Genomic DNA, 13,443 nt, shown 5'->3' on the forward strand with positions numbered 1-13,443 from the left:
CTATATACTTATGTCACATATGTTTGCTAAACTCGTTTTATTCATAATTGTTTTGTGTTTACATCATATTTCTTTCCATCATATAATCTAGAATGGAGGATCTCTCCTCATTCTTCTGCACTCCTGGCGCTGCTCTGACCTATCCTTCTCCAGACGATCCAGTACATGCTGGATGTTGCTGAGCCTGTTCTTCAGCTCATCCCTCTCCAGAATCTCTTCTGAAGTCTTGAGCTTCTCTTCCAAACTCTCTTTCTCTTCCAGCAGCTTGAGTTCAAGCCGGCTGAGTTCTTGCACCTCCTCCACGAAGGCAAGAAATTCCTTCAGGTCTCTCTCCAACTCTGGACGCAGGTCCTCTTCCAGCAGTGTCCGTGTTAGCTCCGCGATGGTCGTTGTACCCTCTGGATGCCTAATGTTCAGGAACAAGTCCTCTTCAAAGGCCTTCTTCCTCAGCTCTTCTAGTGCTACGTTGTATGATGCCATTTTTCACTACAAATTGTTCACGGTGTGAAGCTTACCTTTCTCTCCAACGCTTTATATAGGCTTCACTTTCTCTCTGAAAGTTAATGCTCTTACAGTTTCTCGAGGTTAAGTTCTTGGTAACTGACCCTTCTATTTACTCCCTTGACCGGTGGTAAACGTACTTCTCTTGCATTAACTCCTTTATCTATTTCGCCTACCTCTGATTCTTACATCGTTTTCATTTTCTTTTAAACTTAGACCTTCTCTAAGGGGGAGTACCTTGTACTTCAAGCTAAGTTTTTCACACCCCAAGCTTTTTGCTTATGACAAAAAGGGGGAGTAAACCAAGTTTTTGATTTGTAAGATGTGTTAGTGTGACTTATTTTTCTTTTGGAGATTTTAAGAGTTCCACCTTCATGACCATAGATGTGTCACTGGGCAAATACAAGGAATACATTTCACTTCTTCTGAAGTGATTCTAAGTTGACTCTGATACCCAAGACTCTGATACCTTGTCTGTGACTCTGATTACTTATGCGCTCTGATTATTCGTTTTTCATCTATGTCATAAGTTTTTCACTCTGAACTCTTATATCATTTAGCTCAGAATCTAGACTTTACTAACGTTTTCATCAAGTATTAGATTCAGGGGGAGCTAAGCTCAGAATCAAGCAGTGACTTGAATTCAGAATGAGCAAGATAAACTATTCACATCAGGATAAGTCTTATTCTATATCTCTAAACTCTGAGTGAATTCAGTTTAATGTTTAAGAATTGTTCATCAAAAATCTTAGTTTTGTCATCATGAAAAAGGGGGAGATTGTAAGATCAAATTTTGATCTAGTAGTACAACTCTATGTTTTGATGATTACAAGTTAACCTTTTGATATGAACAATTGTGGTACTCTAACGTGTTTTTCTGAGTGTGCTATTTACAGGCTCTAACCTCAACTCAATCTCACACAAATCAGAAGCACTGTGTATAAAGGGTAACCCAAGCAACGCTTTCGCATTCACCATGTTCAGTATGAACAGTGGAAAAGCTTCAGAAGTTCTGAAGCTATACAAACTCTGATGTGGACTCAGTCGCTAGAAGCTCTGAAGATCCAGAAGTTCTGATAACCAAGAAACACTGAAGGTTCAGATGTTCTGATGGTGTAGAAGACTCTGAAGATCCAGAAGCTGAATAGTGGAAACTCTGAAGTCCAGAAGCAAGAAACTCTGAAGGCCATGTTCTTCCGTCTGAGTTCAGAATCAGAAGATACAATGGTCAGAGGATCTGTGCTTTCCCTCTGACTCTGATCAACCGGCTTCACAAGTTCCAATATGAAGTATTCCCCTGATCAGAAGTCTCCTAGGTTAAAAGGTCAAGTCGCTATCCAAGTACAAAAGCAAGTGTACCTTCCTGACGACCTACCTAACGTTCTCAGCCACAGCAGAAGCTGGATTTTCCAGAACTGCCCTCCAACGGTAGCATTTCCCATGCAACGCTCAACCCTAATCCTTGGAGTATATATAGAGGCTGAAGATTGAAAGAAGCGGCGAGAGAAAAAAAAAAAAAACACATATACGCGCAAGACATATTCAAAATATTCTAAGCTTTCTTTCATCTGAAATTCATTGTGTTTACTATTAGCTTTTTAGAAGCAAATCTCTTGTAAACAATTCTTTGATATACAGTTTGTTTAGTTCCTTTAGGAGATCAAGGTTGATCGGATCCTAGAGAAGACTAAGAGAGTGAATCTTAGTGTGAGCTAAGTCAGTGTAATTGTTAGTCACTTGTAGGTTTCAAGTGCAGTTGTAACTCTTACCTGATTAGTGGATTGCCTTCATTCTAAGAAGGAAGAAATCACCTTAACGGGTGGACTGGAGTAGCTTGAGTGATTTATCAAGTGAACCAGGATAAAATCCTTGTGTGCTTTTCTATCTCTTATCTTTAGCACTTAAGTTCTCGAAAGATTTGTCAAAATCTTTAAGGTGGAAGTTTTGTTCTGAAAACGTTATTCAAACCCCCCCCTTTCTACCGTTTTTCATACCTTCACACTTTTCTACTTTCCGTCACTGGAGGTTACTCGTGACGAGGTCGCTACTTACAGCGGGGAATGTTATCTATATTGTATACTAGTTCTGTTGCCTTTCGCTTTTGGGTTTTATTTATTTCAGTCTTGTTTATATTATCGACAAAAAAAAATATTTACGTTTTTCCGCATTAAGTTTATTTTGGTTACTAAAGTGACGCCACCGAAATCAGGGTGTTACAATTTTGTTCTTCAAGACTTCATTTTGGGTTTCTGTTTCAATCTTCTTCATGAATTGATTTTGTTCTTCAACTAATTGTAAGATGTCATATGCTTCAAGGATTCCTGCTTTTCTCTTCTTAATCAAAAGCAAAAGGATTGAGGAAAAGAAAATCTTCTAGGGTACAGAATATTCACTAATTGGAAAAAAAAATAACACGTGTCATTCTCAGATTAATTCTCATAAAAAAATACATTTTAAAATTTTAGATTTGATTAGGATTTATGTTGTTTATTTATTGATTTTATCTTAATTTATTTTTGATTTATTTTTAGAGTAAAAAAAATACATTTTTAAATTTTAGATTTGATTAGGATTTAGGTGGTTTATTTCTTGATTTTATCTTAATTTATTTATTATTTATTTTTAGAGTATTAATTAATATATCCCAAACTTTTTTTTAAAAGAGTGAGTTTGAAAGCTATAGCTTAAGTTAATTTGTTAATATATTTCCAAATAATAATAATAATAATAATAATAATAATAATAATAATAATAATAATAATAATGATAACATGTGTGTGCGGATATGGGCCGGTTGGGTACTATAGTGCCCATACCCGCACCCATACCATCTATTTTTTGCGGGTAATTATCTATACTCAACCTCATACCCATTTAGCGGTTTTTTACCCTACCCATAGTGGGTATTTTTTGCGGGTACCCTATGATTTTGAGACTCATTGTCATCCATAGATTTAGATTTTGGCAAAGATGGATAGCTTCCTGTAATGACATTGAATTGTCTAAAGGTGGAGAGCTTCGAGTTGCTACCCACGTGAGTATGGAGACGGGTACATGTAATTTTAAAAAACGCGGGTATGGAGATGGTACTATATACCTATCCATTGTCATCCCTACTTAGTTGGAATAAACACAATAATGTTATACTTTATGATATATCTTACACAATCCTGATTTGTGCTACTATCACATTAATTTTTTTTAAGATTAATATGTTGATAATTCCTTATATCTATGATTTGTGTTATCGTCTTCATATTTACGAAGAATGTGAAACGAGTTCCTCTTGGTCTCAATCGGGCTTAGAAGAGAAGTCTTTATGTCCACTTTACTCATCAATTCTGACTTTTCTATTTCATTCGTTGTTTAATATATTTTTAATAATCAAAGTATTAATTAATGTATCAAATACAATAGACATATTTCCCGTGCAACGCGCGGGTAAAAAACACTAGTAATAAAAATACCAAGAAGGTAAAGACAATAAATGTTGGCACAATTAATTAATTCTTGAAGCCTTTGATATAGACAGAAAATTTTAAAAATAAAAATAGTTCTATTGACTTCAAAATCTTTGAAAGTTAGATCTTCTATAATTGCCTTATTAGAAAAATGAAGCTGATGAAATGAAAAAAGCATTCAACCAAAGGGTTAGTGATGCAATCATGCAAAAATGTTCCAATATAATTAGACCACTTCTCCATATTCATTAAATATTTAATTTATTGCCGCTTCCAAAACTCCAACTAGTAGTTATTTGGATAATTAAGAAGAAGGAAAAGGCCGTTTATTCACTTGGAGATGACAAATCCATAGCCAATAATGTAAAAGCAAGAGAATAGTTCAGTAATAAAGGGAACTTTATTAAAAAAAAAACTAACACAACTTAACGATCAAACTAGCAAGGATCTACTTTCTTACAAAAAAAAAGTAGGTGGGGGCTAATTCACTATCATGTTAAGGACTAAGAATTTAGTTGTTGAATGGCCAGGAATTATTTATTTTTCTAAGAATTACATCCTATTTTCTAAGGATAGAACTTCTCAATACATCTACGCTTCACCCATGATCTAAACATGCCAATCACGTTATGTACTTTGACAAGAAAACAGTGTTATCCATCAATATGTTATAACTTGGTCAAATTGATGGATGATGCTCTCTTTATAATTAACTAGACTATGACCTGGAGATACAAATTGAGGTAATTACATAAGAGCCATCTACGGTCGTAAATAAATTGTACCCTCTTCTAAGCTTTTCAATGAAAGAAGATAAGTACGACAGCTTAAAAACATTTGCTTACATCAATAAAATGTCAATTTCACTTTGAATATTTATAATGGAGGAGGACTCCATTTACTCTAGGAGTAAGTTAAAAATCTTACTCCAAATCTTGACCCTTGATTTTATTAAAAAATAAAGGTTGAGATTAAACTTAAAAACCTCTCACATGATCTCCTCTGCCAAGATTTCTCCTTCTTCTTTTTGTGAAACCCTAGAGGAAACACCACCTCCTGTTCCTAATCCTCATTATCAACACATACTTTTCGTTAAATTCTAAACTCTCCTTAATCTGGAGCAATGGCAACGACACCCCTGTGGGAGAAACTTTCAGGGCTGTGTGAGTGGGAGTAACCTCCACAGCAATAACACCAGAATTCCACAATGGATAAACGTACAACAATGGTGAATTGTGTTTAAAAAAAACAATAGTGAATTGGATTCAAAGTTGAATTGACAACGTTTCTGCCACAAGGACCACAAGAGTAATAGGATTGGATCTAAAGGAGCTTAAAATTTTAACCAATTATAGAATTGGATTCATACCAGCTTACAATTGTGTCCAATAATAGGATTGTAATCTTGATTGATGAGTACAGGAGAAAGAGCGGCAGAAATAATTAACAATGTGATGAAAAACGAGAAGAAGATGAGATTTTACATCTGCAGTTTTCAGATCGAAGATTAAGAACTGGAGATAGTATTTCCTATAGGGTTTTACAAAAAGATGAAAGAGAAATCTTAGCATATGAGATCACGTGAGAGGTTGAGAGGTTTTTAAGTTTTAATCTCAACCTTTATCTTTTAATAAAATCAAGGGTCAAGATTTGGAGTAAGATTTTTAACTTACTCCTGGAGTAAATTAAGTCCCCCTCTTTATAATGATACTGATTAAGAAATGCTTTGTTTTCTCGCAAAAGTCTTACATTTGAAATGTCATTGTGTTATGTGCTATTCACTCCTTTTCTTTGTTTTTTTAGTTAGCAAATTTTTTTAGATGAAATGGTTGATAGTACAAACATTATTCAACAAAATGAGCATAATCTCTTCCAATATTACATAGGAAAACCTTAAAATCAAATTATTTTGGTGCACCCAAAGATAAACCTTAAAAACCCAACACCAAAGAAACACCTCACTGCATAAATTGCAGGAAAAACCTCAAGCAACAATGACAAGATCCAAACTCGGATCAAGCACCAAACGACCAATGAGAAGACCGAAGAGAAAGAGCATCCGTGGGGACCAAGATATAGCGAAGAAAAGTCACATAACCCAATGAAAACAGAGCCATCTCGCTATTGGAGGGGACGCAAATCAGGACAGGACATCAACCGGAAAGCAAAAGTAAGATAACAACAAGCAACCCCAACACCACCACCGCACCACCTCTGTAGTAGGATAAGACAAGAAGAACGCTAAGGCCAGAAGGGAACCGGCCTGATCACAATTGATTTAACCCATAGAGGGAGTTATCAACCCAAAACTTCGCTCCAAGATACACAATTTCCGTGACCTGCCCAAGAACCTAAAAACACATATCCATACAGAGATGGACAAACCAAGGAGCGAAAACCCCAACCTACCACCATTGTCAGCTTCAAACCACATGTTCTGCCACCACGAAGACATAACAACCCAATCATCATAAGCGTCGTGATCAAGAAAACATGAAACCCTACAAAACCCCAAAACCACCAGATCCACGACACTCATGAAGCGGAAGCGAGTAAACAACAACGGAAGCCACTAGGAGAGGCCCTTGACGACGCATCTGAAGGTGAGGAAACCCACGAAGCAGCAAGATCGTCGACAAGGGACGCGTCGAACAGAGCAAAGATCGGCAACAAAGAGAAGAATAGGAAACCAGGGTCTTCACCGGCCAGGTCATCGCCCCTGGCATCAGAAACAGGGGGACAGAACAATTGCGACGCTGACACGCCTTCACTAGACACACCACCTCCAAGATTGACGAAGGCATGACAAAGCCACTACAACCCATGGAAGGACCCGAATCTCAAGAGGTCCGCTGCCGTAGAGACGAGCACAGCCAGATCCAGAGATCTGCCTTCTTGAACGGAAGAAGGAACAACAAGGGACGCCACCGCCGCTTTATTGGAAAATAGGGAACCAATTTGAGAGGATAACCACCGCCGAACTTTGGAAGGAAGAGATGGGTGGTGTGGTGACAGTGGTGGGGGGAGAGGTAGACAAAGGTCAGGTAGAGAGAAAAGTTAATTTTTCAACTCACTAAGACCTAATTGACATTAAGTTGACAACATCAAGGGCTGAATTGATATATAAGTGGTAGATAACGTGTCATGTCAGTCACTTCGTTAACGTTTGTTAATTTTTTAATATCAGGACTGACTTGACTGACGTTTTCCACTTTCAAAGACTACAAGGTGCACTTTGATAGTTTAGGGACCAACTAGTTAGGGATCAATACTTTCATCGACCAAATTTACCATTTACCCCATTTTCTTTCAAATTATTACTATATCTAATAAAACTATTCGTGGATACATGGTTTTTTTGTTGTTGTAAAGACTCGGGGTTCTGTAGTTCACTCCGCCGTCACTCACTCCTTTCGTCCGCCGCTGATAGCCATCGCCGGTGAGTTTCCCCTCTCTCCATTTCCTTTCAAATATTTATACTTTACTTCATTGCCTGTGTGTAAGAATGAGAGGTTCAGTTGGTGATAGAGTATGGGCTTATGCTTTTCAAGTTTTGGTGAACGATATTGCTTACTATGTGATGTGCTCTTCTGCTGTATCTTGTGTTCTGTTCTGAAAATTGTAAATCTTTAAGGATGATGCCAAGTGGTGTTGTCAAGAGGTGGATTATTTTATTAAAATTTTTAGGTGTATTAGTGTTTTGAAATTTAAAGTTTTCAAGTTTTTTGGACATTATAAAGCTTGAATTTTTGTATTATTGTAGCAATCTATTACCTTGCATCACTGTCTGTTCAGCTAAAAACAACTGGAGTTGCTTTGTCTAATCATGATTATGTGACCTTCGGCTTTCCTTGCACTGATAGTGTAACACCCACTATCAAGGTGCCAAGCAAACCAAGTGTACGTGCTAGCTATGCATTTTGCACATAACATAATTACTGCTTTCTACCTTTAAGGAGAAATTAAACATATTTTTGGGTTCATCAACATGTGGGGAAAGCTCTCTTTTTTAGTTTTATTTGTTATTTATTTTCCTCACAACAGGAAATGGTTTTGATAGTTTATATGTTTCAACCTTCAAATACCAAATTTGTTTTAATGGGTTCATCAACTGTTTTTCAGATTGTGACTAGCAAACCTTATCAGGGACTTGCATAGTTGCTCTTATCCCCTCTGTTGCCAGTAAATATAAACAACAAATTATTATTAGGTTATATATGGATTTGAGCTTCTCCTTTTTTTCTTTAGACCATCCTTTTAGTCTATTGTCCCTAATATATAAACTTTCATTGTAATAGAAGTTTCATGAGTTTTGACAAATTTTGATTATAACAGGTAATCCTGTACCGAGCATCTAAGCTTCTTTTGTCTGTTAAATATGTTATACTTTGAACCTGGGGTTGTATCATAGATGTGAATAAATATTTATTTTGTGCTGAAATTGATGTTCTGTGTCATGTTTGAAACTGTGAGAAAGCCAGTTGAACTCTTCAGACTTACTTGGCAGAGCTTGTAGTAGCTGGAACTTGTCACTCAGTACTGCATTTTAGAGTAGCTAAAATTGCATTTTCTTTTTATCTACGTAAACTGTCAAAAGTTAACAGGTTACATCCAATAGATACATAAGGTTTCCAGATTGTACTTTTAGTCAGAAAGCTTCTCTAAACTTGGGAAGTTTCAGGAATGGTGGGTTTATCTCTTGGTGAGCGACATTTCATCCAAGGTGGCATTGCTCAGGATCTTCGCTGTGATGGTAGAAAGAGATTGACTTACCGGCCAATCTATGTTGAAACTGGAGTGATTCCTCAGGTAATGTATGACTTGGCACTTGCCAGGGTATCTTGATGATTTGATCCTTGCCATCTGATTTTTTCATAGTATAAATAGCTTTAATTTGTACATTTATGAACTTCATTATAGGCACATGGTTCAGCTAGAATCAGAATGGGTGCTACAGAGGTCATTGCCAGTGTGAAGGTTAGATAAAATGTTTAGATTGATCTATTCTTTCATGATTCATCACATCTTTTTGTTCAATAGTTTGAATAACTTTTTCAAATCATATCAGTTTTTATATTAACTATGATATAGTGGCTGTATAATGCAGGCTGAACTTGGGAAGCCAAGCTTATTACAACCTGACAAAGGGAAAGTCTCTATATATATTGATTGTAGTTCGACTGCAGAGCCAGCTTTTGAGGTTGCATATTCTGTTGCTTATCTTCTTTGTAGTGAAGTATCCAAACGTTCTTGTTTTCTCAAAATCATTGAACTTCTGAGTTCTGTGAAAGTTGATAGCAAAACAAATATATAATTTTTGGAACTTTGCTCTTGCACCAAATGTAGTTAGGTTGCTTAGTTTAAATTGATAAGACAAATAAATAATCTTAGTTTCCAAACACCTATTGATTATCTTAGTTTGTCCATATTTCTTGGGCTGGTAGGTTGAAATTCTTTTTGAACTTGGTTCCTTAGTGTTTAAACACCTCCCTCAAGAAATGACATGAACAAGGGATCCCTGTCACTTAGAGTGGATTTAGCCACTCCATGTAATCTCACTACCTCTTTGGCACGCATTTCAGCAGTAACTGTGTTTGCACTGTAAGGGTGTTTCAAAGGAATAAAATGACTGTATTTAAATAAGTTATCCACCAATATCATAATTTCTTCATAATTTTAATATTTAGGCAGCCCTATAATGAATGAAGTCTATGTAGAGGTCTTCCTAATTGTAATAACCACTTTTTAGGGGCTAAGTCAGAATATTTTTGTCGTTAGCAAGTGTACAACTCATGAGATTGTTTAAACTCCCAGACTCTCTTTAATTCTAATCCCATACGATCTGCAGCTATTCTGTTCTGTATAATCCCAAATGCCTGACTTGGTGAAACGTATGATGTTCTTCTGACATCAAAGGAATGTGTGATAATTGAGAGGAAATTACTAATATGCGTACATAATGTAGCAACCTGTAAACAAGTGAATGCCCCACTCTGTCTGTGAGGTTTTTCTGCAGTTTGTTGATGATATTAGTTAATATAGGATCATCCTGATATTAATAAGATGGACCTTCCCTCCAAATTAGAAAAGATGTCAAGCTAACCTCTTAACGTCCCCTAGACAATGCATTAGCTGTCCTACTCTCCTTCCCTGGTTCATATAGAATTTCAGTTTTCAAATTTATACCCCAATAACTTGGCTACCAAATTCTTCTGTCAGGAGTTATTATTTGGTTTTAGAGCAAAATATTTTCACTGTTCTTTTTTATAGACACTCAACTTCAAACTCCCTTCCCTGTTACAGCTTTGCACGCGCAAAAACAGCTGAAATGGTTCTTAACTTCTTATATTTATGAAAATGGAGGAATTTCTACAGTGGACACTGGATAGCTCTAGAAAACAACATGGCACGATTGGGATAGAATCAGGGAGAGAGGGAGAAGAAGGAAGAACAGAGAGAATAGAGAGGGAAACAGGGGAAAAGGAGTATTATTATCATCAACATCATACCAATTACAATGGTGGACTCTACTTATATAGGCACACTAACTAACTCCCTAAAAGATGTGTAACATGGTGATACAAGAAAATGAAAGACAATGAGAAAATGTGTCTCAACGCCCAGAACTGAGAGCCCTAGCCAATATGGCCAAATTCAATCTGCCCCTCCCCCCTCCTTCCCTTATTACTAACTTACTCAGTTCCTTTCCTTTGTCTCCCTATATCTCTCCATGTCACTAACTATCCTCATTTCTCTCTTCCAGTTGTCGCTTTCTTCTTCCTAGTATAAACATTCAAGTCTGAGGTCCATGAACTTTAGTCCAGCAATTGGCCCACACTCTTTTCCTTGTATGGGTGCGGACTCGTAACATTCAATCCTTGAAAGCTTGGAATAAGGTTAAACGATGCAATGTATTAGAAAATGTTTGACTTTGACTCATAAAAATAGTGTTTTCTGTTATGCTGACCTTGTTATCCTTCTTGATATGTCTTTTAAGGCTTCAGTGTAATTAGTTTATCGGTGTTCTGTATCTTTTGGATGTATATAGGGTAGAGGGGGTGATGACTTGTCAGCAGAACTGTCTGTAGCTCTTCAACGCAGTCTCTTGGGCGCTAAAAGTGGAGCAGGTCTGTCTTTCTCCTAGTTTCTAGATGATGCTTACTACCATATGCTATCCCTTCCAAGTTCTTGCCTCTTAATTTTATGTTTATTGCTCTTGTCTCTGCTGTTTATTTTTCAGGTGCTGGTATTGATCTCTCCTCGCTCATTGTTGTTGAAGGGAAAATTTGTTGGGATCTTTATATTGATGGACTTGTTGTTAGCTCAGATGGAAATTTGTTAGACGCACTAGGGGCTGCCATTAAGGTACGGTTTAAAATAAAAACAGAAGAATAAATGCTTGAACAAGATGACAATAATGGATTCTGGCGATGATGTAATTAGCATTTCAGATGCCATCCTTTGATGATGATGTCAATACCGTTTACTTTTCAAATTTTCCTGTTGGCTCATCATATTTTAGACATGGATCATATTACTAATATGATATTTGGGCTGTTTCAAAAATGTGAACTAAGACCCCCTTGTTTTATTTAATAGCACTTTTGGGAAATGGTTAGAAGTTAACTGAAACTTGAGTTTTCTATTTTCTAATTGCTTCATTGAGCTGCAACTTTGTTATAGTAAATACTAAAGAGTTAGGTCTTGGTTTTGCTTACTGGTATGCCAGCTGTCTATAGCTGTTTGTAATCTGTTAGACGTAGTTATAGTTGGTTCTAAACAGATAGTTAGTTACTTAGTCAGTTAGTATTAGTATAGCTTCTCATGTAAGCTGATCACATAGCTATTCTATTCTATATAAGAGCTATTCTCTGTAATCACTATTCAGATTATTGAATCCCGAATTCTTTCATCTTCTCTTACAAGTTTTCTCTCGTCTTACTCTTCTCTTATCTTAATTAACTAAAAATATCTTAGTTCTTTCTACCTGTTATCTTTGTAATTACCCCAAATAATCCTGCAATCAGTTTAATGGAGGTTGTTGCTCATGGATTTGTCTTTTTACCTAGATGTTGAGAATATAAAGCTATTTTCAGAATGAAATGAAAAGGCTCTAATGCAACTGATGCCTTACATTCTTTTAGGCTGCTTTGAGCAATACAGGTATTCCAAGAGTCCAAGTTGCTGCTGGTGCGTCAGGTGATGAGAAACCAGAAGTTGAAATAAGTGATGATGAGTTTTTGCAGTTTGACACATCTGGAGTCCCTGTTATAGTTACACTGACTAAGGTAACTGTCATGAACCAACTGGGGGTCTTTTTTTAGCTTGGTTTTTTCTGGTTGTTCTTGCTCCCTGGTTGGAGTGCTTTTTTTTCATTATTATCCTTTAATAAATTTTCGCTTTAAAAAAAATACTGTCATGAATTAACTAATCCTAAAAACTTGAGGTGTTCGGTGAAGACACGTGAATGATTTTAAATTATATCTGTAACGCGGCCTCTCACATAAGAGCTCATTGCACTTTAAGTGTGGACAATGTACAGTGTGGACTGTGGACATTGCACCTTGTGTTGAAACTCAATTTTTTTATTACAATAGTGAGGGGTAACAAGGATTGAATGTTGTACCACTTAGTCATAGAGACTCTGATACCATTTCATGAATCTACTATCCCAAAAGCTTAAACTGTTGGGCGAAGACACACGAATGATTTTGTAATACATTTTTATCTGTAACATGCTATCCCGTGTTCTCAGATTGAACTTAGTTTGTGACTTACTGAATTTCATACAATCTGCTTCCTAGGTTGGGAGGCACTCTATCGTGGATGCCACATCAGAAGAGGAATCACAAATGAGCTCTGCTGTTTCCATATCTGTTAATAGGCAAGGTCACATCTGTGGTATCACCAAACGAGGAAGTGTTGGGCTGGATCCAAGTATCGTTCTTGATATGATATCTGTGGCTAAGCATGTGAGCGAGCAGTTAATAAACAAACTGGATTCAGAAATAGCTTCTGCTGAAGCTGAAGATGACTCATGACATAGAACTTAGTCATAACTATGATATGTTGTACACTTCAATTATTGAGTGGTTTACTTCGACTAGTAATACCTACATTTTCATACTGATGCAGATCTCTTATTGAAAAAGAAAATACACTCAATGTTTACAGAATACAGAACACTAAAAACACCTCACAAGTCTCCACATAATTACACCAAGAAGCTAAGATCTTTTCTCTCTTTGTTTTCTTACCTCTCGCTGGTTTAGCTTGTATGTCATTCTGCTTCTTTTGTCTGTTAAATATGTTATACTTTGAACCTGGGGTTGTATTATAGATGTGAATAAATACTTATTTTGTTCTGAAATTGATGTTTGGTGTAATGTTTGAAACTGAGAAAGCTAGTTGAACTCTTTATTAGACTTGCTTGGCAGAGCATGTAGTAGCTGGAACTTGTCAGTCAGTACTGCAGTTTAGA

At 36.5% G+C, this 13,443-nt stretch overlaps 1 protein-coding gene across 2 annotated transcripts; it reads left to right on the forward strand.

Moving 5' to 3' along the window:
• Positions 1-5,762: 5,762 nt before the first annotated feature.
• LOC130717559 (uncharacterized) lies at positions 5,763-13,204 on the forward strand. Of its 2 annotated transcripts, XM_057567816.1 has the most exons (9): positions 5,763-7,190; positions 7,335-7,401; positions 8,644-8,771; positions 8,883-8,939; positions 9,070-9,162; positions 11,011-11,089; positions 11,203-11,327; positions 12,107-12,250; positions 12,767-13,204. In XM_057567816.1, the coding sequence occupies exons 3-9, from the start codon at positions 8,646-8,648 to the stop codon at positions 13,001-13,003; spliced, it is 861 nt and encodes a 286-aa protein (XP_057423799.1). In that variant the 5' UTR covers positions 5,763-7,190; positions 7,335-7,401; positions 8,644-8,645; the 3' UTR covers positions 13,004-13,204. The 2 variants fall into 2 exon arrangements, with proteins under 2 accessions (XP_057423799.1, XP_057423800.1); XM_057567817.1 differs by lacking the exons at positions 5,763-7,190; positions 7,335-7,401 and adding an exon at positions 7,839-7,862.
• Positions 13,205-13,443: the final 239 nt, after the last annotated feature.

The sequence above is a fragment of the Lotus japonicus genome, chromosome 5, assembly GCF_012489685.1.
Source record: "Lotus japonicus ecotype B-129 chromosome 5, LjGifu_v1.2".
NCBI lineage: Eukaryota > Viridiplantae > Streptophyta > Magnoliopsida > Fabales > Fabaceae > Lotus > Lotus japonicus.

What these genes read in the sequence shown, in the direction of transcription:
- LOC130717559 (XM_057567816.1), top strand. Translation starts at nt 8,646, where the DNA reads ATGGTGGGTTTATCTCTTGGTGAGCGACATTTCATCCAAGGTGGCATT. An exon ending in AGGTCATTGCCAGTGTGAAG is followed by an intron (nt 8,940 to 9,069) that starts GTTAGATAAAAT and finishes TGTATAATGCAG; the next exon opens with GCTGAACTTGGGAAGCCAAG. An exon ending in CACTAGGGGCTGCCATTAAG is followed by an intron (nt 11,328 to 12,106) that starts GTACGGTTTAAA and finishes ACATTCTTTTAG; the next exon opens with GCTGCTTTGAGCAATACAGG.